The following is a 26,891-nucleotide window of genomic DNA, read 5'->3' as shown; positions in this document are numbered from 1 at the left end:
GCGCTCAGCTTTCTTTATAGTCCAACTCTCACATCCATACATGACTACTGGAAAAAGGTTTATGTATGAATCTATAAACAACTATATCTGTAAACGTCAATTGTATGTAAACAGTGATGGTTTGGATCTCACAATGTCTTCTAGTAAATATTTTTTTTAAATATTATTGCTGGGTTTAAATGTCCCTCTCACCGTATGTGTTCACAGTTAGTATATATTCACTGAAAATCCCAGGGCTCTTCACGGTCTGTCTTCAGCCTAATTCTCCATCCATTTTTATCTTTCTCCACGTCATCCCTTCTACCATAAGTCCTAATCATTCTGAAGACTTTTTTGTTTTTCTAACAACATATGCTCTCTCTTTCTTTTAGTCTTGTGATTATATTACACTCTACATAGAATACTTGCTATCCCCTACTTCACACTAGTATACACATGCATACATTTACACACAGACACACCCACCACATCACCACCATCACACCACATAATCACTTGTGATTATTGCCCAGAAAATCTCCACGTTTTCTTACTGTGCTCTCATAGCTTAAGTTCTACTGGAACGTAACTCCCAACCAAACCCCCCGACTCTTAGAGGGCACAGACAAAACCTCTGTGCACACGGGGAGCCAGGGGAAAAGAGCAGTGACCTCACAGGACGCTGAGCCAGACCCGCCTCTGAGTGTTGGAGGGTCTCCTGTGGAGGCGTGGGCTGCCTGCCGTGGGAACAGTGGTCCTGGCAGCAGCAGTCCTGGGAGGCATTAGTCCCATGAAGGTCGCCATGAGCAATACCACAGAGCCTGCATATAGAGGGGCAGGAAAAGGAGCGTCAGCTCTGAGTGAGTCCAGTGTCCAGGGCTTAAAGACAGGTAACCTCGTACTTTTCCCTGACATCCCACGTAGATTCCTGCTGGGCTTTAGATACACATGTCCTCTCTGTATGTAAAGATGTTAGAACTTACAAGAGTCTGGTATCTGCGGTAGATAATTAGGTTCCTAGTGCCTGACTTGTACCTTGAAATGCTTTTTCTCAGAGAAACTGTTATAAATAGTGCTTAGGAGATTGAACTGGCCCTACAAATTCTGAAACAGTAAGAATTCTATAGCCTTTTGCAAGCTGGCCTAGAAATTTGTGTCATTCGTGGCATTGTTTCTGTAGATAATTGTGTTCTGAGTTCCAGACAACAGAATTCCAAACCTGTTATTTGATGACTACCTTTTTGGAAATACTGCAACAGCCTGAATGTAAAAGTGTCTCCTGGCGTGTGATCATTAAAAATAAAAAAGTGTCTAGATTGCATGTGGAATAACATGGAATGACACAGCCTGTCTTGAATGTACAAACTACAAATAGAATGATTTATTATTTCTTATATTTTAATGCAAAATTAATCTCAGGAATTTAAAAAGCAAAGAAGTTCTCACAGTATCAATTTATTTTCACCTTGCGTGCACCGTTTACTGACTTTGGACTCTGACTTTTTCATATGTAAAACTGGAAGTATGAATCCGAATTCTTGTGAAATTTTAAACTTTCCAAAGATCCAGAAATGTGCTTTTTTGTTCTCTATTAACTCAAACCTTCACTGTGAAGGTGGTTTTAAGAGTGTTCTCAGACTGACTGGTTTGCTCTATAGTGTAAGTTCCATGTTAAAGCAGTGTTAAACTCTGACCCCTGAATAATGAGAAGTTTAAAATCTGTGGTGTTTAGTGCCGTCTTGTTCTACAATGCCATGTCTAAATATCTATCTCAATTGACTGTTAAATGAAACATTCACCATAGAAGTGTTGTTGTTCAGTCACTAAGTCAAGTCTGACTTTTTGTGGCCCCATGGACTGCAGCACGCCAGGCCTCCCTGTCCCTCACCATCTCCTGGAGTTTGCTCAAACTCATGTCCATTGAGTCGGCGATGCCATCCAACCATCTCATCCTCTGTCATCCCCTTCTCCTCCAGACCTCAGTCTTTCACAGCAATAGGGTCTTTTCCAAGGTCAGCTGTTCACATCAGCAGGCCAAAGTATTGAGCTTCAGCTTCAGCATCAGTCCTTCCAATGAATATTCAGGGTTGATTTCCTTTAAGACTGATGATTTGATCTCCTTGCTGTCCAAGGGACTTTGAGGAGTCTTCTCCAGCACCACAATTCGAAAGCATCAATTTCTTGACATTCAGCCTTCTTTATGGTCCAATTCTCACAGTATTATTTTTTAAATGTTTCTTCAACCATAGTATTGCCTTTTGAAAGAAGCTTCCCCTTTGAAAGAGCACACCTGCCTTTTATTTATTTTATTGTTTAACAAAAATGATTAGTGAGTCTCTGTCTTTTCCAAGCTATGGAAGGAACTAGATGTGTTAAATAGTGTTTCTTTGTTAAATAGTATTTCTCTCTTTTTTAAAAAAAGCAGAAGTAAATTGGGGGGGGGGCATAAACTTATCACATGGTGCACTATTTTAGCATTTAAAATGATCCACCTAGTCTTGTCTCTGAACAGATATCTTTATAAAAAAATAATGTAGAGGGATAGCAAATGTTTCATACTAAGAAAAAAAAAGCTGGTAAACTTTATGATTTCAAAGACAAGTTAATAGAAAATCTGGAAGGATGTATCCCACAGGGCTCATGGCACTTCTTCTGAGGCATGGGACCTGATTAGTAAAAAATAGTTGGGTAGGGTTTCAGTTTTATAACAGGTACTTCAAAAAGAGTGGTGAGGTTATAGGTAATTCTTCATTTCTTTTTTGTGTGTGTTACTCTTTAAAAAAGAAAGAAAGAAACTGCCCCAAACAAAAATCATACATTTGTTAAAAACCATTTTTGCAGAGTTCATATATATAATCTAGTAAGCCTTCAGACATGTGTCCAAACTGCCTTCTTTATATACTTGCTCCTAAAAAGAAAGTATTGTATTAAGTGGAAGGCTTTTGCTTGAGGTTTATATGCTTTTGCTCAGTTTTGCTCCAAAGTGGATAAAATTAGTGTGTATGCTATTAGCATTCTTTTAATAGTATCCTTTATAAGGCATAGAATGTTATTTTAAGGCACACATCTGTGCATTACATACATGATAGCAGTTATAAGCAGATTAGTAACAAAGTGCATTTTGAGCTAGAAGCAGAAAGCTTTAAAGGATCCCTGTTTTCTTGTGAAGAACATAAATTAAACCATCAGAACAGTCGTCCCCCCGAAGGGCTGCAGTGGTGTGGGTAGCTCGTCAGCGCCGGAGACGGCAACAAGTGGGCGAGTGGTATTGATTTTCACCTTGTGTTGCCAAAACATTTTTCATTGACAAATATTAATTGCTTATTAAGTGCTAAAGAGTTTGATGGTCCAAATATTGGATTTTATAATGAATTGGCCTTTTAGTTTGCCTTATCATTAGGCAGTGTTATTGCATTAATGATACAAAAGGTTTCAAGCAGCGTATCTCCCACTCTAGGGGTATCAAATGAATATTCCTGTAGAGCTTAGTCTCAGCAAGAGGATATTTAATTCATTTTCCTTTTCATGTAAGTGAATTCTCTTTGACCAAACTATAGGGAATGCTTGCCTACATATGCATTGTATGACTCTGTGTGCTCAATAGCATCCAACTCTCTGTGACCCCATGGATCTTTGCAATCCCATGGACTGTAGCCCACCAGGCTCCTCTCGTCCATGGAATTTTTCAGGCAAGAATACTGGAGTGGGTTGCCATTTTCTTCCTCCAGGAGATCTTCCCAACCCAGGGATCAAACCCATGACTCTTGGCATTGGCAGGCAGATTCTTTACCACTAACAGCACCTGGGAAGCCCTATAATTAGTGGTAAATTATCTGATTTATCTTGCATTGATCCTAGTTTATGAATCTAGTAAATCAGTGAAAGTTCTATCAGAACAAAATTGGTGACTGTGATCATTAATATGAGTGTTTATAAATCATTAGCTTGATTAAAATATTTCTCCTTTCATTTTTGAAAAGGATCTGTATATCAAAGTGAGTAGCCAAATACACGTGTGTGTATTTGCATACACTCACATCTGCGAAGACATAACAAGTTCCATTTTAAATCCCTTTTGTCTTTCCCTTTAATAGTATATCTTTTTGTCTTTTTATAATTATATTCAAAGAAGTCTTAGCCCTATTATGTAATGACCCTTCTAAAATATCAGTATCTGTGGATAACTGATGAAATGTAAGCAAATTTAAAATTACAGAAATGGGACTGTCAGTGTTGTCAGTTAATTAGTATTGGTCATTTGGAATTAGAAGGTCAATTCTAATTCAAATATATGCTTTTGATCCTAGCAACTTGCCTTTTTAATAAATTATTTCCTGATCTGAGTTAAATAGTTACTACTTGATAAAGGGTGATTATTTAAAAGATAAAATATTATCAAACTTCAAAGCAATTTTGTTAAGTATTAACTGCAGTGACTCATCACAAAATTCTCTACCTGAAAAGTGACTTGTACGCTGGGGACAACTTTGAAAGCTTTCATTTAAAAATATTAGCTAAGAAATTTGAGATTTCAAGTCTACAAATTGTAGAATAAACCAGCCCTTTCTTTTCTGCCCACCCCTTACGTGGTAGCGTCCTCTGTCATTTCAGCCACATCCTTTGGTCTTTTTACTCTGTCGGCTCTTCATGGGTTATCTCAGCCCCTTACACTCACGCGTTTGACAGATATTCTTGGAGAGACTGGCTTGTGCCAGGAACAGTGCCAAGTGTAGGATATGTGCCTTCAACGTGTATCTGTGTGCTAACAACTCCCGAATCTGTCTCTCCTTTCCATAGAGCTTGTCCTGCATCCCACATCTTTCTGTCTAATTTTCTGACATACTTCTAACTACGCTCAAGTCCTCCACATTAACACCTCCATGCTCCAAACTCAGCTCATTATTTCCCCCAGATGACATCCCGCAGACCCCTTCCCTCCCCACCAAGTGCTTTTAGAGCACTTTCTTTCTCTTATGCTTCTCTGTCCAGGAAAGAGCATCACCACCTGTCCAGCTGGACCTCTCTTCCTGCCTGCATCCCAGTCTTCATTCAGCTCCTAACTTACCTCCTGTATTTGCCTCCCAACCATCCCTTTTTTCCTAATTTCTTTCCCCTCTCTCTGCCAGTTTTCCTGAAACTGGTCTGATCTGATCTGACTATTCCCTTACTTAAAAACTTTGGGAAACTTCCTGTGGAGTTTGGAACTATAAGCTAAGTCCAAGTTCTTAGCACAACCAACAGGTGGTTTATCACCCAGCCACAGCTAGCTCCTTCCCTCGTCTCTAAAGCCCTCTCCCCACGTCCCCCCAGCCTCTCACGGTTCTGCTAGCAGAGGGACACAAGGGTGCCCGGCGTTCCCTAGACCTCGCCCACATCTGCACTCTCCCAGGTCTGTCCACAATCACCTACCTGCTGGCATTGAGTCTTGTCCTGCAGGCCGGCTTCTCCTTAAAAACCAACTCCACCACCACCTTCTCGCCGCACCTTGTTCTAACATCTCCTACACCTGAACGGAAATTGCTGCTTGTTCGTCTGTTTCCATGCCACCGTACACACATTCTGGCATGCCAGTTTTTCTATTACATATTAGTTGCTTACTGTCAACCTGTCCATCACTCCTGCTCAATTCATGGACAGGGGTCATATCTCATCTTTCTACTGATACCTAACACAGGTCCTAGAACATAAAAAGTTCTTGATAAACATTTTAAACTTGTTGTGGTACATTTCTCCTAAGAATATTAAATCCCATGAGTTAGGAAAAACATATATCATCCTTATTTTTTACAAATAAGCACATTGTGTCTCAGAAGATTTTTCCCACTTCTAAAACGAACACGGATCAACTTTAACCCATTAGGTAAACATGAGGTAGTCTCAGAATAAGTCAGGACTAACAAGTAGTGTCAGTGTTATTTGACCTTAGTAACTGCAATTGCTCTGTGAAAAAAAAATCCTACACATATTATTGTATTGTTTTATTACTATTTTAATATTACAAATGTGGAGTGATACATCAAAGATAGAAGGATGATTTTATCGTGTTCTAAATTTGTGTCTCTTGACTTAACAAAAGAAATAGACCTTGTAATGAATTAATAACCTAATTAATTAGGTTATGGTCCAGACTAAATCTGATTTTATATTTTAATAAGTTAAAGAAGCATAAAAACCACCCATAAAAGTATAAAATTCCTGAATCTGTATTGTCTATTAGTGTATATACACTGTCATTCTCCGAAGTATGAGCCAAAAGATACAGTAACATATTGGTTGATACGTATATGAATTTTAGAAATGTATATAATGCTCTAGGTTTCTTTGACACTTTCAAGTCATTTCTCTTTTTGGAATGATGAAAATATTAGGTACTTTTGAAATGTGATTTTGAAAAATAAATTCCATATTAGTGCATTCTGCGTCAGACAGTTTTGTATCAGCATGCCCTGTACCAGGCCAGAGACAGCCAAGAGGGCAGGTGTGTGAAGGCCTTGTCCTAAAGCTCTAGCCATAACCATCTGTGTTCACCTTGACCCAGATCAGAACGCAGGGAAATGCGAGGTCCATCTGGGTGGATGTTTCCTCGGTGATGCGATTGCTGTCCCCTTTGGTTCCTGTGGACGCGTGTCTACTAAGGCTGCTGTGGACAGGCCTGAAGTCTTGCAGGAACTCTTAAGTGGAAGCTATTGGAATATAGTTTTGTGGCATAGTATTACCTTTGACAATATACTCTCCTCTGCCTTCTTTGAAAGTTTACATAGCCGTTTTATGTTGGCCTGATTTCTCAGGAATCCTTTTAATATTTAACAACAGAATTTCTTTTTTTTTTAACAGAATTTTCGTAGTTTGAGAATAAAAAGGCAAAAGTTTGTTCATTTTAAGACTTCTAGTGTATATTTGAATAGAATTATATTAAAAGTATGATCAAAAATATTTAGCTTTGGGTGTGAGATCTATAAAAAATATTTGTGTGTTTTAAAAGCTGCAGAAAGTTACACTTTAATAAATGTCTTATAATTATTTCATACCAGCAGTGTGAATAGTTGATAAAATTAATTCATCCACTATCCCTTTTATTTGAACCTGAAGCACATTATCTAAATCATATAGGCACTCAGTGTTTGAGGATCCATAAATAATCTTTCAGTATGACTATTTGAAATGTTAACATATAAGAAAAAATGTTATGGTTGGAATTATGTGTGTACCTTTTTTTTATTCTGTTGTTGTTATTGAGCTTGAGAGTCTCACACACACAGTCCAAACATACTACCATCATTTTATTAGCCAGGAAATGGTGGTGATCGTGTTACAAGATAATTGCAAGTTTGTGATGTTTGGGTTTTTGGCAAACATAATTTTCAAAGGATATTTCTGTTACGTAAAGAGAGTCCAAAATGGCGGTGGCTAGAAGACCTGGAAAGGAAAGCCCGTGAAAATAGAGCAAAGGAAGGCCCGAGGACCAGAGTGAGAACCTCAGGTAAAACAAACAACGCTCCTGCCTAGGCCCAATTTACATAAGACAGGCCCAGGGACAGAGAAACATAAAAAAGAGGAGCCAAAACCCTCTTCTCTCTCTCTCTCTCTCTCCCATGCGATGGGGCGCTCTTCTCTTTGCGTCTTTGGATCGACATGCACTCACGCCTCGAAGATGGATTTTCCTGCTATTATCTAAATAAATAGAGCTGTAACACTGATTTATTTAAGAGCTATAACACAGTCTGTCCTCTGAGAGCTGTGACCTGCTGAGGGGGCTTCAATGTCCATCACTCCAAATTTTTGTTGTGATGAGACAAAGAACCAAGGAGCATACACTCGTGTGACATTTCTATAAAATGGATCATTTTAGCACATAAAGAAAGGACATATCAATTATTATAATCTAAGTTGGTGTTTTTATATTACTTTATCCTGAAAATATTTGCTCTATTAAACCAGAAGAGGGATGTATGTTTGTGTGCAGGTGCACATGTGGTCAACCCCTAATTATCTGTAGCAAAAAAAAGAGGAAGAAAGAGTTAGACATAAGCGATGAGGCTTGCAGAAACTTTATTTGAATCTGAAGAGTTCCTTGGTTGAGTAGACGGGAATAACCCCCGAAACCAGTGCATACTTTTTTTCATAGAGGTTGCTGTTATGATGGCTACAACATTTCAAGATCTGAAAACAGCTGTTTCCTTTAATGGTCACTTTATTTGTTCATTTGTAGATCTGCCTTTTTGAGTTTAATTTTGATAGCAGTTGATATGAATGAAAACATCAGCCTCAATATCCTAAAATTCTGAAATTCTTACTAATGCCTGAATTACAGTAGTGAAGCAGTCGTGAGCGTCTGTTGAGTCTTACTGTTCCTGGGAAAGTGTTGTGCACATGCATGCTGGTTATAATCATCCACAAAGAAATTTCAAAAACTGATGCCCGTGTCTTAAGGGTTACCAATATGTAGATATCAAAAACGCCTTTAATTCACCAATATCCGTCAGTTTATCCCCAAGTGACGTTGAAGTAGCTTTCAGTAACTGAAAATGTACAGTAAATGCTGCAGCTATTTTTAGGGAACAGAGTCTGTTTACTTGAGGCATTTCATCTTGTAAGAAAACTAAGATAGCAGACTTTTATTATTTCTCCTTAGATCTCTTTTCCATTAAGATGTTAAAATGATACCAAATCTGCTTGTCTTTTGCCCTGAATGTATATTCTTTTCAATTAGATAGCGACAGAAAATAATTCATTGAATCGTTCCAGTACCCATTGGATTGAAAAATGCCACAGTGGCTTGACTCTCTTAATATAGAGTTGGCGTAACGTGAAAAAAAAAAAAAAGCATCGGCTCAGCCCTCCATCAAGAAAAGAAATTACAGAGATAAACAACCCATTTTCAACCCTCAAATCTCTGTTGAAAATCACTGTAGAACCACCAAAGGGCAGCATCTAGGTGAATATGCTTACACCGCAGCCGAGAGGACAGCCAACAAGAGATGCTGGGCTGTCTTCAGTGCTAGCGTGCATTCAGAGTGCGTTTCCCATCTGCTTTCATTCTGGTCAGTTCTTCTGGTTTCTGTATTTTGTGTCCCCAGTGAGAGCAAGCCGGGCCCCTCATTTTCCTTCGTCTACCACGGTTGCCACAGGCTCGGGGACACTGCCTCTCCCCACACCTGTGGGGCTGTGGGCATCAGGCATCTGCGTGCCAACAACTTTACCAGCTTTTGGAGCCAGTTGCAGTTTTGTGATAAAATTAAGCATATCCTGGCCTCCCACATGTTGTGATGAGCAACCATGATGACAGCCAGTTGCCTGGTTCCGGCACTCGGTCTGGTTTTGTGGTCCCGCATTGTGAGGCTGTGGTTGACCTTTACAACACCATCCAGCTCTACAAGGTCACGATTTGAAAGCTTGGAGAAAATTATTTGAAGAAATATTTGAAGAGAAATTATTTGAAGAGTTGGAAGATGAGCTCTGAAAGGCAAAGGTTATATCATAGTCACTAAATTTTTTTTAATCCTAAAAATAAAAAATAAATAAGGAGCAAAGGAGCAAGTTGTAGTCACAGCCTTCAGGTTGGTGACAAGTTCCCATGCTAAGACTGATGATCAGGGACCTCCCTGGTGGTCCAATGATTAAGACTCCAGGCTTCCATTGCAGCGGGTGCGGGTTTGATCCCTGGTCGGGGAGCTAAGATCTCACATGCCTTTGCTGCCAAGGAAAAAAAAAAAAACAAGCACAAGCTTGGTGACCAGCTGTTCTTCATCTCTCCTGAGGCCAGAGCTGAGGAGTCAGGCTCACGCTACAGCCCTCTCGATTTAGATTTGCAAAAAGGAAAACTTTCCTGACAGCACATACCATTAAACACAGAAAAGGGCCCTCAGGGGAGGGTTTGGAATCTTCTCGAGAGAGAAGATTTGAAAACAGAATGAATTTTCATCCGACCTGCTTTAAGGCAGCCCTGTTCACGTTCAGAAAAGAACAGGTGGCCTCTCAGTGTCGCAGGCCACGTCTTTCGGCCGTAAGATCCCACCCACAAAAAGGCAGCAGAAGGCTCAGTGGAGCCTAAAGTGGAAGTTAAATTTTACTCCAACCTTCTAATTGGCTGTAGATGACACTTTCTAAAAATATATTATCATCTGCCTAAATCATGTGTTTCCCTGAGCAGGTGAACGTTCAGTACCTAATTCAGTTTTCACGAATCAGTTGCATTGGAGAGAAGAAAGAGGGAGTTTTATTTCTTCAACGTAATTAATTCTTAGCTTTTCAACTCTTTGGAAATGGCCCTTTTTTTGACGAGCCTTTCCCTGACCTACAAACAAAGCCATCCGTCAGCGCAATGTCTCTGTGTCCCCCGCCCTGTCTCTCCCTGCCGGTCAGCCCTGAAGTCAGCAGCCCATGCTGGGGTGTCAGAAAGGCGTGCAGAGCGCCCCCTGCTCCAGCTTCCTCACCCACCCTTTCCTGACTGTGCCTGCGGCCGGGAAGAGATGCCAAAGGTTTGGTTGGTGCGTCATGCACAAGCGTGCCCTGAACCTCACTTACTAGCTTTGCTTGGTTTTTGGTGGTTGCATGTTTATTTGGTTTTATATTTTGTCCAAGCTTTGCAGCATGTGGGGATCTTAGTTCCCCGACCGGGGACGGAACCCGTGCCTCCCCTAGTGGAAGTGTGGCGTCTTCAGCCCCGGGACCCCCAGGGAAGTGCCTGTCGTTTGTTACCACTAAGGGAGCAGCGGCGCTTCCCCTCCACCTGCATGCCGGAGACCCGGGTTCGATTCCCTGGGTCGGGAAGATCCCCTGGAGGAGGGCATGGCAACGCACTCCAGTATTCTGGCCTGGAGAATCCCACGGACAGAGGAGCTTGGCGGGCTGCAGTCCATGGGCTCCCAAAGAGCCGGACACAACCCAGCGACTAAGCACACACTCTGGGAAAATGTGTGCATTTGTAGGTCTTTGCTGTTACCTCTCCTTTTCAGAGCGTATCCTCACTTCCTCAGCGCTCCCTTCCCTGTATTTCTGGCCTGACTCCAGCTGTTTCCTGCCTCTGTACACAGAGGGACACGTCATCCATTCTCAGCCTGAGCTCAAGGCCTCTGCCACGCTTGTACCGATACCTCATGAGAGCAAGTTGGTCCTGTTTGCTCTCTGCTGGGGCACAGGCCAGGGAAATGCCTCAGCCAAAGGCACAGTTGTACTCGTAGGAATTTCAGAGACTATGTGCAGCCCCCTGGGGACACACAGCTCAGCAGGCCTCGAAATCACCCCTCAAATCCCAGCTGCCTCGGCTCCTCCAGAGCCAGCCCTGCGCGTCCCGAGAAGGCCTGTGAGCAGGACAGCCATCTGCCCTCTTGGGCCTGGCAGAACCTGGGGCTGCGGAGTTCAAAGTCCTTTCTTTCTTTTGTCTTTTTACTTTAATAAGTGTTATATAAAATACACGGGTCAGTCAACATCTTTCCCTTGTGACGATATTCATGGTAGCAAATTGTACCTACTCTCGGACATCCTTTCTTTAGAATTTATGTTAAAAGGAGGAAATTTTGTTTGCCTGGGCTTTTTCCCTCCCCTTAAAAATAGTGACGAGACCTGGAAATTAATACAAGATGTTCTCTTTGATCTTGTTCAGTCTGTGAAGTGGGTGCAGTCGAGTCCTCTGTTTTGGTTTCAGTTCTCCAGTTTGTCGTTCGGAAGCTGAATAGCAAGAAGTCCAGGAAGAGACAGCAGTTTTAAAGAGAACATTCTAGGCCGTACTACTTTGTATCGATGCTGACCAAATCATTTTGGAAATCCGTGTCTCTCCTGCCCTGTATGACAGGGTTAATTATACTCCTTTGCGGAGCACCCTGAACGTGCCTGTTAAAAACCATCAGGCACATGGAAGCATTGTTCTGTGTGAATCCTGCTTCTCAGTTCCTTTTCTTTATAAGCAAAAGCGGGGGAAGGTGTTCAACAATTCAACATTCTTGTCTCCTGCTAGGGATAATTGCTTGATTTCTTTTATTGTTCATAGCACTTCTTGAATTAGATTAATTTCTTTATATTCCATTTCTGCCTTTTTAAGACAGCAACTTCTCTGACAAAACCTATCACAAGGGCTATGATACTCACCCACATCTAAAAAACAGACCCGACCTCCTTTTGTTTGGAAACCTGTTGTTTGGGGAAAAGGTTCTTTCTAGTTGAGCATTTACAATCCCAAACCCTTGAGTGTGCGGAATCACAAAGCGCTTTCATGTTCACTGCCATCTGCACACAGCTGCATCACGCCAGAGTGGAGGTTCAAGTCAGCTCAGGGGCACCCACACCAGTCTGGGAGAAGTTCAACAACCCCCAACAAAAGACATCAGAAGCTAAAGTCAGCTCAGGGGGTGCCTGCACTGGTCCGGGAGGAGTTCAGAGACCCCCAACAAAAGATATCAGAGGCTACAGTCAACTCAGGGGCGCCCGCACCAGTCCGGGAGAAGTTCAGAGACCCCCAACAAAAGACATCAGAAGCTAAAGTCAGTTCAGGGGCTGCCTACACTGGTCCGGGAGGAGTTCAGAGACCCCCAACCAAAGATATCAGAGGCTACAGTCAGCTCAGGGGCACCCGCACTGGTCCGGGAGAAGTTCAGAGACCCCCAACCCCCAACAAAAGACAGTGGCAACATTTCTGTTACACTAGGGGCTGGAGACCTCTCAGGCTGAGATTGTAGTGAACTCACCAGATGTACTGACCATTTAAAAACAGCGAGCTTCCCTGAGCTACCATGAGTGGTACTTGCTTTCTTATACAACTGCAGGCCTGTCCGTCAGCCGATGCTGCCATCAGCACCCAGTGGTTTTGCTCTATGTCGCTTTGAAAGACAGCCTGTGGGCACCTAGCAGGATCGGGGGGTGTGTGTGTGTGCGTGCGCGCCTGTGGGGCACCTAGCAGGATCGGGGGGTGTGTGTGTGTGTGCGTGCGCGCCTGTGGGTCACCTAGCAGGATCAGGGTGGGTGTGTGTGTGTGCATGGACACCTGTGGGGCACCTAGCAGGATCGGGGTGTGTGTGTGCACGCGTGTATGCATGCGCGCCTATGGGGCACCTAGCAGGATCAGGGTGTGTGTGTGCATGCGTGTGTGCATGTGCGCCTGTGGGGCACCTAGCAGGATCGGGATGTGTGTGTGTGTGTGCGTGCGCGCCTGTGGGGCACCTAGCAGGATCGGGGTGGGGGTGTGTGTTTGTGTGTTGATGTGCTCTGATCTAAAATGTAGTCCTCCTTTGTTCAAAACAGACTTTAAAGAAACTAACGCATTAAGCTTAGCACCTAACTGACAACAACAATAAAGGAAAACAGGACTGTGATTAGTGAAATGAGGAGGGAAGTATTTATTACTAGACGGCTAGAATGAGCATAAACTTAGTTCTGAGTTTCCTGGCAGGAAAGCAGGTACGTGTGAGATTATGTACTTATCGTTGCATGATAAGAGAAAGCAACAAAATTTATCTGAAAAGATAAATATTTTCCTAGCAGACAATTCCAAGATGAACTTAATTCATAGGATCTTCTGTTAGAGACACTAGATAACATAATGAAGAGTGTCTTGAACTGACATGGAAGTATTCGAGTGGATATTTTCCATACTATAAAGGATGAAGATATAATGGTCTTCCCCAGAGGGCTCAGTGGGCAAGACTCCGCCTGCAGTGCAGGAGACGAAGGTTCAACCCCTGGGTCGGGAAGATCCCCTGGAGGAGGCAGTGGCAGCCCACTCCAGTGTTCTTGCCTGGAGAATCCCAGGGATGGAGGAGCCTGGCGGCCTGCAGTCCAAAGGGTCAGAGAGTCAGACATGACTGAGCAACTCAACACACACATGAAGACATGAAAATGAGGAGCCTGTGTGTCTGGCCTTCTGCAGAGCCGTCTCAGCCAGCCTCACAGAGAGGCGCGCGAAGGAGGCGGTGGGACTGGTGCGCCCTATGGGAAGTGCTGGGTTACACCCCGCGCACTGCTGCACTCTGCTCCTGCCTGAAGCACATTCTGGCTGCTGGTTAAGGAAGGATGCTCATCGGAACAAGGCAGGCTTATCATCCTGTGTTGAGATTTAGGAGCCCAGACTCCAGGAGGAGGGGTGAATCCACCCGTACGGAGTTGGGCTTTTGGGGTTGGGGGGGATTTGCAAGCAGGGCAAGCTTTTATCTGAGCTCTCAGCGTGCTCACACTTGAGATGCATGCCAGGACCCCAGAGCATCGAAGAAGCTATGTTGAATCAAGTATTTTTAATAGGGAGGTGACATTGCATGCCGTGAGGGACCAGACAGGAAATAAGGGGGCCAGGCAGTGGGTAGTGTGTACCCAGACCCACGTGAGTCAGGGCTGGGACTGGTGACTTGAGAGCAAATGCCAACAAGGCCACAGGGCCCCCTCAGCTCAGCCTGGCCCACGGTGTTGGGGGCAAACACGGGCCCAGGGTGGCCAGGGTGGAGGCAATCCGGGCTGTTTCAAGAGAGGCTGGAAATCTTGATTTTAAATGATGTTTGATGAATTAGAGTATAGGCTCAGAAAATACATTTTACAACCATTTTACAGGCCAAACCCAATATATCTATAATCTTGTTTCATATATGATTAGGGCTTTATTTGTTTTTTCATTAAATGGAGTACTTGAGTAATTGATTTATGGGATTGCTTACATTGGTCTAGTCTCTTTCTGGCATTACTGAGATATAACTGACATGTACCATGTGAGGTTAAGGGGTGCGACATGATGATCTGACATACTTCTATATTGCAATATGGTTACCCCCTGGTGTTAGCTAACACCTCCCTCCCTTCACGTAACCACCATTTCTTTTTTTCGTGGTGGGAACACTTAAGATCTACTGTCTTAGCAACTTTCAAGTATGTACATCTGGTCGTCTTTAGAAGAGGACCAACACAAGTATTGAGAGTATTCATTGGATTACTATGTGCCATGCGTCGTGCAGAGGACTGTGCATGTGCAGACTCGTCTGGTCTTCACAAGGCTCCTGGAGGCAGGGACCGTCAGCACCATCATCCCCACCACCGTCATCGTCGTCATTGTCTCTGCTTTGTTGGCGTGGGCACATTCTAGGTTAGGGAACGTAAATAACTCGCCCCAGGGCCCACGGCGAGCAGTGGCCCGAACACAGGGCAGGCAGTCTGACCCAGAGTGTCCTCTGCCAGCCCAAAGCCCAGTGCTACCAGTGTAACGTTTTTCTTCCTGAGTATGGAAAACAGGCATTGTTTTGGATCCCTGCAGCTCCTTGTCTAATGACAGGAAAGAGCAAAAGCCGAAAGCACAGAGGGACACGCTTGTCCCCCCAGCCCCATCCCCTTCTCCCTTCCTCGTTGTAATCACTCAGATGTGAACTGTGAGGAGAGTCCTACTGAAACTTACAGTCTGGGTATGGAAGGCAGGGTGGAAGGGCGGCGCTGACCGAGACTCAAGACGCAGGTGGAAACAAGCCTCCCTGGTTTGCCTTAGTGTAAGGGAACATATCTCCCCATCCTTTCTAGACCAAGAGAGGCAATCAACCTCCAGTTGTGACCAGACTGAATATTGGTTCATGTAGTGGAGATACGACCTTTAATAGTTTGTACAGATACATTAATACAGTGTTATGCTAATTTGTTTAGTATCCCAGTATTTTCGGTAACTATTAATATCATTAGACATGAGTGTAATTTTTTATTAGTAAAGACCTTTACTCAGAGACTGAGTCTAAAATACCACATCCTTTTTTTTTAATTCGTGGTTAAATCAATGATAGCTATTTGGCAGAGGCTCAAAATGATCCCTGTTAACCTGTTTTTAATGGCATTTGATTTATATGTGTGTTCAAACCTCCAACACATACATGCATGCATGTGTACTAATTGCAGCCATATGCATTTAAACATAGTGTTATTGGTGGGAAATGAAGCATACAATGTGAAAAATGTATAATTATTAAAGGGTTGAAATGATTGTTTTTGACTCTTTCCAGAGCAGAGATGTTATGTGATAGAGCTTTGATTGTTTTTCTTTACAGATGAAATTCCTGGATAGATTTGGTGATCAGTTTTTTTAACTTTTTAAACTTTCCTAATTAATTGTAAAATTCTTCCCTCAAACAGGCATAAACAGATGAACACATTGGTTTGCCCATTAATATCTGCTCTTCCTTTGAACTCATGCTACATCCTCCCAAGGAGGAAGTGGGTGGACTCCCCAGAACAAGGTCAAAGCCCCTGGTGGATCAGTGAGAGAACTTCAGTTGCTTTGCCTCTTTTTCTAAGCTAAGTTTGACTCCGTGGACATGAGTTGGAGCAAACTCAGGGAGATGGTGAAGGACAGGGAAGCAGAGCGTGCTGCACTTCATGGGGTCGCCGAGAGCCAGACATGACTTAGCGACCGAACAGCAACAAGTTTGTAAATAAAGAGCGTAACTGTTCCGAGTACCCATGAAGTGGCTTGTTCTCCTTGGAATGTATTTGCATGTTTAGGCGCAGCAGTTCTCTGCAGTGCGCACAGTGAGCGGCTCGTGCTTTTGTTTCAGACAATCCACGGGCACAAGGGACCAATCACTGCAGTGGCCTTTGCCCCAGATGGACGCTATCTTGCCACCTACTCCAACACCGACAGCCACATTTCTTTCTGGCAGGTAAGCGGAGATGCTACAGGGTCTTGATGTCTGTGGCTTGGTCCGCTTTTGCTGGGGGAGGCTCCCTGCGGACCTGCCCACCAAGGCCTCCTCGTGACCACCCTCCCTTCCTTCAACAAATATCGAGTGTTTATTGCTTGCTGCTGATGGGCCAGCTGCCGGCACGCAGGGCCTGCTGAGCACACAGCAGCCCAGAAGGAGGTGGGGTCTGCCCTGACAGAGCTTTTAGTCTGAGGGAGACACAGTAAATAAGTAGCCACAGTCCTGGGGGAGCCTGGGAGCGAGGTTGCGGGCTGGCTTCACAGGGGCAGTACCACCTGAGCTGAGACATGGCGATGCGGGGGAAGGGCCAGGTCTTCAGGCAGGGAGGGGTGCTTGTTCGGGGAGAAGGAGGGGCCTTTAAAGGTCAGTGACTGGCCTGGCAGGATTTGGGGCGGAGTGGTGGGGACCTCTGCTCAGGCTGCTAATTTACACAAGGCATTCAGACAACAGGGCACAGGGTTTTGAGGGAAAGCAGCCTCGTGTTAACTTCATGCTTCCATTTGTGTTATCCCATTTTCATTTGTGTTCTGAATTTCACACATGATGCTCTTCATCCCCAAGCTGTTAAAACATTTTCAAAAATCTGAGTACCATTGACTGGTAGTACACAAGGATACCTCTGTTCAATGATGATTAAAATGAATATTAATTAATTCAAATAACTGAGTTTTATAATAGAATTTGTTTCACCCTCAGTGATTAATCTCCATCCCACCTTCTTTTTAAGTACCTTACTCCTGATAATTACAAAAAAATTAAACATTACCAACCCCGCCCCCAAGTTAACTTAAAATTTTGTTGCCTATCCTAGGATGCAAGTATGTTTTATGAGATGCAGTGTATCACTTTAAAGGCTAAAAAAAAAAAATTAAACAAAAGTTTAAACAAGACTTCACAACTTGACGATGGTTTTTAAAAAATCAATAGCTAATAAAATGTAAAACAGATACAATAAATTGCTTAATTAACACCATGCCATTAAAGCATGACAACTGCCAAATCTGTCCCAGGCTTTTCCTACTCTTCACCTAATTTAGTTTTCCAGTTTATTTTCTCATTATCCTTTCCTCCAGAATATATCTTCAGCATATTAATTGGCTCCTATTAAACTTGTTTGCTTAGAGCTGTCACCCAGTCTTCGTTTTTCGCATTGGGTAACTGCAGGACTCGTATTTATTTTAGTGAAATCCCACAGCGAGTCCGTGAACCGAACTCTTGCAACAGTGGTTCTTCAGACAGTGTCCCTGCCAGTTGTTCCTTTCTGCTAACACTGGTTTCTGTGACACCAACTGTACTTTGACGCCCTTGATACACACTTCCCCTTGTTTCCCGTTCTCTTGAAATTCCAGAGGCACACTCTGGTGAAACTCCCTTCATCCGGCGCATAGCCGGTGTGGAAGCCCTGGGTGCCCGGCTAAGCCTTGGGGACCTGGAACCAGGAAGCCGCAGGTCCCTGCTTTCTCAGAGCTTTGTGTTTGCTCTGCGCGTTCTTCTTGGGAACAAACAAAAACAGGTCTCCATTTTGTTGTTCAATTTTTCTTCCTGCTAAGAAAATATAATTCCTCATATACATGCATACATGCTGTTGCTTCAGTTGTGTCCAACTCTTTACAGCCCCATGGACTATAGCTCCTTAGGCTCCTCTGTCCATGGAGTTCTCCAGGCAAGAATGCTAGGATGGGCTGCCACGCCCGCCTCCAAGGAATCTTCCTGACCCGGGGATTGAACCTGCCTCTCTCGCGTTGGCAGGCAGGTTCTTGATGGCTAGTGCTGCCTGGAAGCCCAATTCCTCCTAAATTCACCAGATGGGAAACTTTCCCCAGTATTTTCCTGAATGTCTAAGTGGTAAACCTTTTCCCCCTCATCTAGATCTTGAGGGTTCTGTCTGGATATATTCATGCCTGCCTTGAGTATTTTTCTGTTTTCATCAGAGCTGCTGCCTAGCTCACTGATGGAATCACGGTCAGCACGTCCTTCACACTGGAGATCCCGGTCATTCTGTAGATGCTGTCTCCTTGAAATGACCCCTCTGCTCCATCCAGTTCAGCTCCTGCTGTTGCCCCCGGGCCCCTCCAGGGGCACTCCACCCCGGACACCTGTCTGTGCGGCTCTGCCCGCAGGGCGCCCGGCTCCTTGCCTTTGGCCAGACGTCTTCTCCAGGGGCCACCCTGTGTTACTGGCAGCGTGGGTGTTCCGCAGACAGAGCACCCAGGCAACTCAGGCAACACCACATCTTTCTTGCTTCCAATCCCAATGTCAGAGTTTAATACGCAGCCCAGGTCTTCCCTACTTAAATTATACCCAGCGTAGTCTTAAAACTTAGGAGAAGACACAGAAGCGTCATTTCACCTTTCTTACGAAAATACAGTAAAACCTCTTCCGGGAGTATGGCAGGGTCTTTATTTGAATTAAAGAGGGTCCAAAAAGCATTGTTGGACTCCACCACTGCTCCACCCACATGGGCTTGGCTGATTTATTTAGATGCATATTGTTTAGTGATATATGATAATACTTTTATATTATTCCAGTAAATGTACTGCAATATATTTTGAAAACTTAATGAAGCCTTATTAATACAAAGCCTTACAAAAGCCATCAGCTATTAAAATCTTTGCTGAGAAATGAGTGTTAATGAGAAATACTGGCTGGGTAATTGCTCAAGTGAGACTTAGTAAGAGGTTTGGATGCAGCATTACTTACACTGAGAGTAGCATTAAAACACTTCCTGTTTTGATGAATTACATCTGTTTGTGCATCTATGTGTTCAGAAAACAATCTTCTCAGAACTGGTTTTGTGAAGCATTATTTTTAAAGGGAAAGGAAATGCCACTGTTGCTGTTTAGTTACTTTACATACTCAGCTGCTGAATGATGTAATTTGGCAATGTTTCAAACCCTTTGATTCTCCAACAACATATTCCTACTATTTGAATATTGCACTTCAGTGTATCCATTGGTATTTGAGCCAGGAGAGCTTTGTAATGAAATGCAACCATAAATCTCTCACCTAAATTTTACCACCACCCTCCAACAAGTAAGTATCCTTTTCCAGAAATGCTAATGATAAATTAGATGTGTAGTGCTTTCATTTGTTCTTCATTTATTCCATCCTACATCCATTCCAGACTACTATACAGCCATTTTAAAAGGATGATGTAAATCTATAGTTGTTAACATAAAAAGATTGCCCTCAACATTTTGTTGAATGAAAAGAGCAGGTTGTCCAACTGCCTTTTATTTATTATTTTTAAAAAATTTTGGCTGCACAGTATATGGGATCCTAGTTCCCCAACCAGGGATCGAACCCTCACCCCCTACATTGGAAGCATGGACTCTTAACCACTGGACCACCAGGGAAATCCCTCCAACTGCCTTTTAATATGAGCTGGTTTATGTAAAATTCCTCAAACCTACTTCTCCTTCTGTGGACATAGACTTGGAGATCTAGAAAGAGGTTTACCAAAATGTTAATGATTATCTCTGGAAAGTGGTATTTCAGGAGATCTTTGCTTTATTTTTTATACTTCTCTTTATGATTTGAATTGTTCATAATGAGGATTTATTTTCTTGGAAGTAAAGGAAAAAAGCTAAGGTGACCAAATATAATTACATGGAGTTTCCATTCATTCAAGACTCAGATTGCCTTTACTTTAGCATAATTTGTAGCCAGTCTCTGGTCAAGAAAATATTGGTATTGAATTACAGAATGACTAGTTGTTTTGGTGACGGTTCTTTTATGGAACTTTTTGGAAAAATTAATACCCACCCTTACTACTTTGGGTTCCTCTCTTATTTAAAGAGATCGTAGGAAAAGGATGGACTGAAGAGCACCAAATTATAGTTAACATGAGAATATTTATCTTTCCAACTGTTTTCTACCATCATCATTATGTACTCTGCAGAATTTCACGTAGCCCTGTTCTGAGGCAGGAAGGCTGTTCAACCCTACCAAAGGCATCCATCAGTCATCTGAAGGATGGCTCAACTTTTGAGGAGAACCCAGATATAATCATGGCATTTTGCGGGGGGGGGAATCTTTCCATCCATCACATTCCAGTAAGATATTCTCTTCCTATCCCCTTTTGCCTTCAACCTATTTCTTGTCCATGGCTAAAGCTGAAGGAAGGAATTAAAAAATAAGGCTATGTCTGAGCCTATTGGACGCCCCTAGCATTTTGAGCCACCAGCAGAAATCAAGCCTCCTACATATTTTCATAGAAAATCCATAAAGAATGAAAAATACTTTGTAGTTATTTATCAACTGAGAATTTAGATTTTTTTTAAAAGCACTGTATGCCTGTTGATGCCAGTTCATTTTAACCAGCGGTTTGCGGGATCGTTTGGATCTGTTCTGTAAGAGAAGTAGGTTATGATGGCCTGTTACTCTTTGTACCTGTGAGAACTAGCAAATCAAGCTCACCATCATTATTTGTATTTAAACTATTTGGGGATCTCCAGAAAGCAATAAGGCCCTGGATTTTATCTTTTATGGAGTTTCTAGGAAAGGGAGAGCAGAACACAGGAAAGAGCCGCTAAGAAGAGGCCGGAAGGCACCTTCTGGCTTGAAATGTTAACTGTCCCTTAACAGAAAGAGTTAATGATAATCATACATTTGGTTTTAAAATGTGACCTCGTACACTAGTGATTTTTTTTCACCTCTGTGTTGTGTTCGGCACTATTATTAATGCAGGAAAATCAGTAACATTAGTCATCTTAAAAGGGTTATTACTCAAGATGATTTAAATTGTGAAAATGTCAGCAGAGCCTGCTCGCGTCCTGCCAGAGATGGTGTGATTTACACCCCCGACACCATCCCGCTGCTGAGAACGGCCAGGGAAAGGAATGGCTTCCGTTTTGCAGCGATCCAGACACAGGGCAGTAACGCGCCTTCAGTGTCCTAGGAGCTGCCCAGGTCTCCCGTGTCAGCCTCTGGACACGCTGGGGCGTCGTCTGCATGCCCCCACAAATCCGAGTGTCACGTCCGTGCAGGTGGAGGTGCTGCTGGAGAGGACTGGGCACACAGATCAGTGCAAAAAACAACATCATTTCCAAGACCACGTTCCTGACCTGACCGTCCATGTGCCTGCCACGGGACTCGTGGATCAGTAGCACCAAAGATGAATACGAAAAAGTGTTAAGTAATACTTAGAAGCTAAAGGTTTCATCAGACTCAGTCACTCAGATGACAGTTCACTTAGATAACTGCCATTCAGCATTCAGCACTTTGACCTGAATGCACAGTTGTTCATGAGCCTCAATCTCCACATTATGTTCCATTTACATGAATGGATGAAGAGAACCTCAAATTCCAGTCAGAGCCAGAAAAGCCACCCAGAAAAGGCAGAAATCACCACCTGATGGAACACGCCCTGCAAGGAAGGTATTAGAGTGCTCTTTTTAGCAGCAGAGCAGTGGGCCCCACGTGCAGTGCTGAGAAGTGGTTGATTCTTGCTTTTTCCTTCAAAATAAACTAGAGCTTTCCAGAAACTGAATGTGGTTAAAGCAGGTGAGGAGGGAAGGTGTGGTCAGTGGAGCTGGGAAAGGCGGTGAGTTTTGAGTTTCGATCTGGTTCACCTGTTATTCTGTCTGCTACTTCACTTCACTTCATTTTCTCCAACCAAGGCCCCAGACTGGTCTTCGGGGCTCATTCTGCATGGGGTGCAGGGAGCACTGTTACTAAAGAGCCAGAAAAGCCTGCCATTTGAAATACCCACAGTTTCCAAGTACTGTCTGATTGAACCATTTTATTAAAATATATCGCTTAGCTCCCTTCATAAAAATGGTTGGGGGGAAGGGGGAAGTCTTCCCTGGAGGTCCAATGGTTAAGACTCGGCACTTCCAGTGCAAGCGGTACGGGTTCCATCCCTGGTGGGGGAACTAAGATCATACCTGCTGCGCAGCCAAAAATAAAAAATGGGGACAACGCTGCCACAGCAGGTAGTGCCATTAAAAAAGAGAGGAAAAAAAAAAGACGGATGGCTTTCCTGCTGTCCAGTTCTACCCAGCAGGTAAAATTTCTCTGGATTTATGCATTTTCTGTAACAGCATCAGAACAATTTCCAATCACACTGGAGGGAGCCCTTCAGAGGTTGGGAATCAACCCTTACATGACCCTGAATCCAGTGACGGAGGAGAAGGTGACCATAGGGCTGTGTCCCTGGGGCCTGCCTCGTGCGGCAGGGAAGGGGCAGCGGCTCCTTGGGTGACATGCGTGCCCCCCTCCCTGTGTCCCCCCAGATGAACACGTCCCTGTTGGGGAGCATCGGCATGCTGAACTCGGCACCCCAGCTGCGCTGCATCAAGACCTACCAGGTGCCCCCAGTGCAGCCCGCCTCCCCCGGCTCACACAACGCCCTGCGGCTGGCCCGGCTCATCTGGACGTCCAACCGCAACGTCATCCTCATGGCCCACGACGGCAAGGAGCACCGCTTCATGGTCTAGGGCTGCAGGCCGCGAGCTCCGTCTCCCAGGTCTCCAAGCCCAGAGTCCCCCCTCCCTCGGCGCCAGCCCCCCACCCCGCGCCGGGGTCATCAGGAGCAGCGGGGTCTGTGTCCTCCCGCCCCCGCCCCCACGGACTGGGGCGGCCCGAGGCCGCGCAGGACCGGCCACCGTGTCCCCAGGCTGTCTCCCCCAACCCCCACCCCCGCACCGGGAGGGGCAGCTGGGTCCTGTTGCTCGGTGCGCCGGAAGCCCGAAAATCAATAACCACTGTGATTGCACTGCCAGCCCAGATCAGCAGTTTCCGAGCGCTGAACCCCACCTCTGAATGCGGTGGGGACCTGGTCGTTCCGAACTGGGTTTTATGGTCGTGTGGCAGTCCTAATCATTGATACTATTTTCCTTTGGATTTCCTAAAAGATGCTATCGTTTACCAGAAGGATTCTGTGTTTACATGATCTTTTTTTTTTTTCCTTTCTGGGAGATTGCTCGGAAATTACTCAATCTAATTTCCTAGGGTTTAGCCACTACCTTCTTTTTTAACACCTAACCAATTGGCGATTAATGAGAAAATACACATACAGACACACACAGATTTTCCTGGAGAATAGTTTCCTGGACACCCAGCCTTCCAAAATGCTCATATCCTGCTCAAGTAATGCTATATTTAGTAGTTAAAAATCAAAATCATCACTACTGACGATCTAGTTAATATAATCATCTAGTCACTAGAACTGATCTTTGAAATGGACTTTTGTTATAAAGAACCAAGTTTGGAAGCATAGCATACACCTGAAAAGAAGATTCTTTTGTCTATAGCTACAGATCTTTTTAAGAAAGAGCTTACCCCTTCCTTCCAGAAACTTCACAGACCTGTAGTTCCCATATGTCAGCTATCATGTAATAGTTACAATTCAGCCTTCAAACCACTACTGACCAGTTAAAGGAAAACCAAGACAACATTTATTTTAAACAAGTGTCCTAGAAAATCATTAACTATGGCACAGGCATTCAGGAGTATATAGCCACCCTCAGTATCTGCAGGGGGTCAGTTCTAGGACCCCCGAGGATACCGGAGTCCCGGTGTACTCAAGTCCCTGCTATAAATGGCAGAGGACGGGAAGGGCCGGCCGTCTATACACCTTGTGGGGGCTCTCAATCAATCTGAACAAGCACTGCAGTGAGGGTGTTCATCACACTTCTAAGTAAACTGTAACTGGGGCACTTTCTTCTCCTGTCAGATTATGCTGGTTCTTTGCTCATAGTAATGGGGGAAAAAAAATCCATAAAATCATATTTTGGATGACTTGCTCCTAACAACCTTGATCTGTATATAGTTGGGAATTTGGCTGGTTGGCTGTTGATTGGTTAATCAGGCAAAATGGTTTATTAAATATAAAAATATAAAACAATTTATTAAATCCAGGAAAAAAATAGAAGTTTACAAAGGAACCAAAGTGATAAAAGGAGCATCTAATTTAAAAAAATTGAGGTTGACAGAGTTCATATAATATTCAGAAAAGTATGACCACAGTCCAGGAACAAATACAGCTGTTGTTTTTTTGAAACAGACTTCTAAAGAACATGTTAGGAAATCAAGTCACCTAGAACACTTCTTTCATAGCGGTAAGACGTATGTCATGTCTAGTGATGGCAAACCCATCCCATACCTTGGTTTTAGACTTTAGGTGTTCTTCAAAAGTGAATCTATGCCACATGCATGTACATTGTATTTATAAAGATTATACATGTAGCTTCCCAGGAAGAAACTAAGAACTATACAGCGTAGGCTTGGTTGGTTTGGTGAGCGTGCTCTTGTGTGCAATAGAGACAGAAAAACCCGAGGAGATCACAGAGGGGCTCTCATTTTTCCAGTGATTTTCCCGAGTCTTCAGTGCAAATACCCAGCCCATGTTTACCTTATGAACTGAAATGAAGATTAACTTATTCTAGACTACAAAGCTGCTTTGGAATGATGAAGTACAGATAAACTTTAGAGTTTTTTTTTTCTTTTTTTTTTAAAAACAAAATGTTCACTGCGTCAGGAGGAAGGTGTGAGACTTGTGGGCAGGCCACCCCCAAAGAACAGAGCGCACACCCCACGGAGGTTTAGAAGAAAGCTGTGAGGAGCTGGGCAGTGGGGCTCGGCCCGCCTCACACCCCGGCTGCAGAGACGGCCGTGACTGTTGGTGGGCAGAACCTAGCCGTCGTAGGACGCCGAGGTGGACGGTGGCTCCCGGTTAGACAGTCACCTCTAACTGCTTCACTAGCATTTGCATTCTCATTCCCACACATCTCTCCCTGACTCTTTGAACAACCACAGTTGCAGACTTCATCACAGCGCAGACGTCTCAGCGCTGAGGTCAGCTTATATTGTCATCCCAGCGTACGCTTCTGGTGTCTTCTTGATTTTGTTGGCGCTGTACTTGGACCTGCCCTTGTAAACGTAGAGACGTATGCGTAGCTTCATTGGTAATGTCCAAGCTCACGATGCTGCATCGTGACACCTGTATGAAAACGTGATGCTTGAACTCACTGCGTCCAGCACGTGAAGTGAAATGTCTGCCTCTGGAGATGCCTCTTGATGACGCCACTTAACAGATTCTAAATGTGCTGACTGTCCTTGTGTACATATGTGTGTTAAAATAAAACTGAACTGTACCGAACGTTGTTTTTCTCATTAAAAACATTGTGCATTCTTTTTAAACATTCTCCATTGAAATCCTCCCCCTCCCCCACCTTTGGTACTAAATTAAGCCTTCTATTTCTGTTTGGTTATTCATTGCCCTGGAAAGCCAGCTTCCAGAAAGGTGAACATGTCCACAGAGGAGGCCAGAGCGTGGAGGAGTCCTCCAGGACTGCGGAAGTGACGACCAAACTCTCCTACCAAGACTCCACGGCACCCTCTGTTGGCTTGGGCAAGGGAATCGCATACGTGTTGCTTTATCTCCACCCTAAATTGCTCCTAAATAAACTGTTAATTGTACCAAATTATATCTCGTCAGATTTGATGACATGGGTTGGCTGCCCTGGTGTGGGGGGCTGGGCTGAGATCATTAAATCCATTTCACTTAATATTCCGTTTGGAGTTGAATTTGAATCCCTGAGGTAAAGGGTATAATTGGTTTTCAGGAAAAAGCAAGAGAAACAAAATAGGTCATCATTGCTTACAGAGGGTTCGACATGTAAGCAGTGACTGTAGTTCTTTTCTGATTTTCAGATAAGAATTTGAGTCAATCATGTAGCAATACAGTTTTCTTTAAGAAACAGGCAGGCATTAAAGGAGTTGACTCTACCATCACTGGCCCTATTCAAATGCCCAGCGTCCATCCCAGGAAGCGTTTGAATATCTGCCGATGTCTTGAATGTTTCCTTATAGGGAAAATAGGGGCAGCAACAGTCCTATATGATTGGTGATCACATAAACTGGTCAGATGTGGAAGGGCATGACATTCATAGGAAGGTAAAGCCGAGCAGCGCTGGGTGAACTTTCACCTTTCACCCCCCTCGGCTGACTGACAGAGCTGAGTGTTGAAGAAAATCAATACTTTGGAGCCAGGAGGGGAATATTTCCAGCCTCTAACTAGAGAATGTATTTTGACAAGGCCAAGATAATCCAAGCTGCACAGGAGAAAGAGAAAAGAAGACTCATTTTTAAAGCTTGACACTTCAAGGTGTTTTTGTATAATGGTTTAGAGATCGTCAATACATACAAATACCAAAGGTCGAAAAGAAAAGCTAGAAGAATTTCAAAAATTAGATGTTCAGAGCTTTCTGCTGTTTACAAACTAAAAAAAAAGAAGACTGCAGAGAGGTTTGTGCTTGG

At 43.7% G+C, this 26,891-nt stretch overlaps 1 protein-coding gene across 3 annotated transcripts in view; it reads left to right on the top strand.

Moving 5' to 3' along the window:
• WDR7 (WD repeat domain 7) overlaps positions 1-26,056 on the top strand; it is a 341,751-nt gene extending 315,695 nt beyond the window's left edge. For 2 of the 3 annotated variants that reach the window (XM_070452478.1, XM_070452477.1), the window contains 2 exons: positions 16,482-16,586; positions 22,865-26,056. In XM_070452478.1, the coding sequence (XP_070308579.1) occupies positions 16,482-16,586; positions 22,865-23,068 (309 nt within the window). In that variant the 3' untranslated portion in view covers positions 23,069-26,056. Of the gene's footprint in view, positions 1-16,059; positions 16,392-16,481; positions 16,587-22,864 lie in introns of those variants that run through there. The other variant, XM_070452479.1, reaches the window with a different exon arrangement.
• The last annotated feature ends 835 nt before the right edge of the window (positions 26,057-26,891 follow it).

The sequence above is a fragment of the Odocoileus virginianus genome, chromosome 22 (assembly GCF_023699985.2).
Source record: "Odocoileus virginianus isolate 20LAN1187 ecotype Illinois chromosome 22, Ovbor_1.2, whole genome shotgun sequence".
Classification (NCBI taxonomy): domain Eukaryota; kingdom Metazoa; phylum Chordata; class Mammalia; order Artiodactyla; family Cervidae; genus Odocoileus; species Odocoileus virginianus.
The sequence above is the reverse complement of the archived record's forward strand: the minus strand, read 5'-3'. Positions and strand labels throughout refer to the sequence as shown.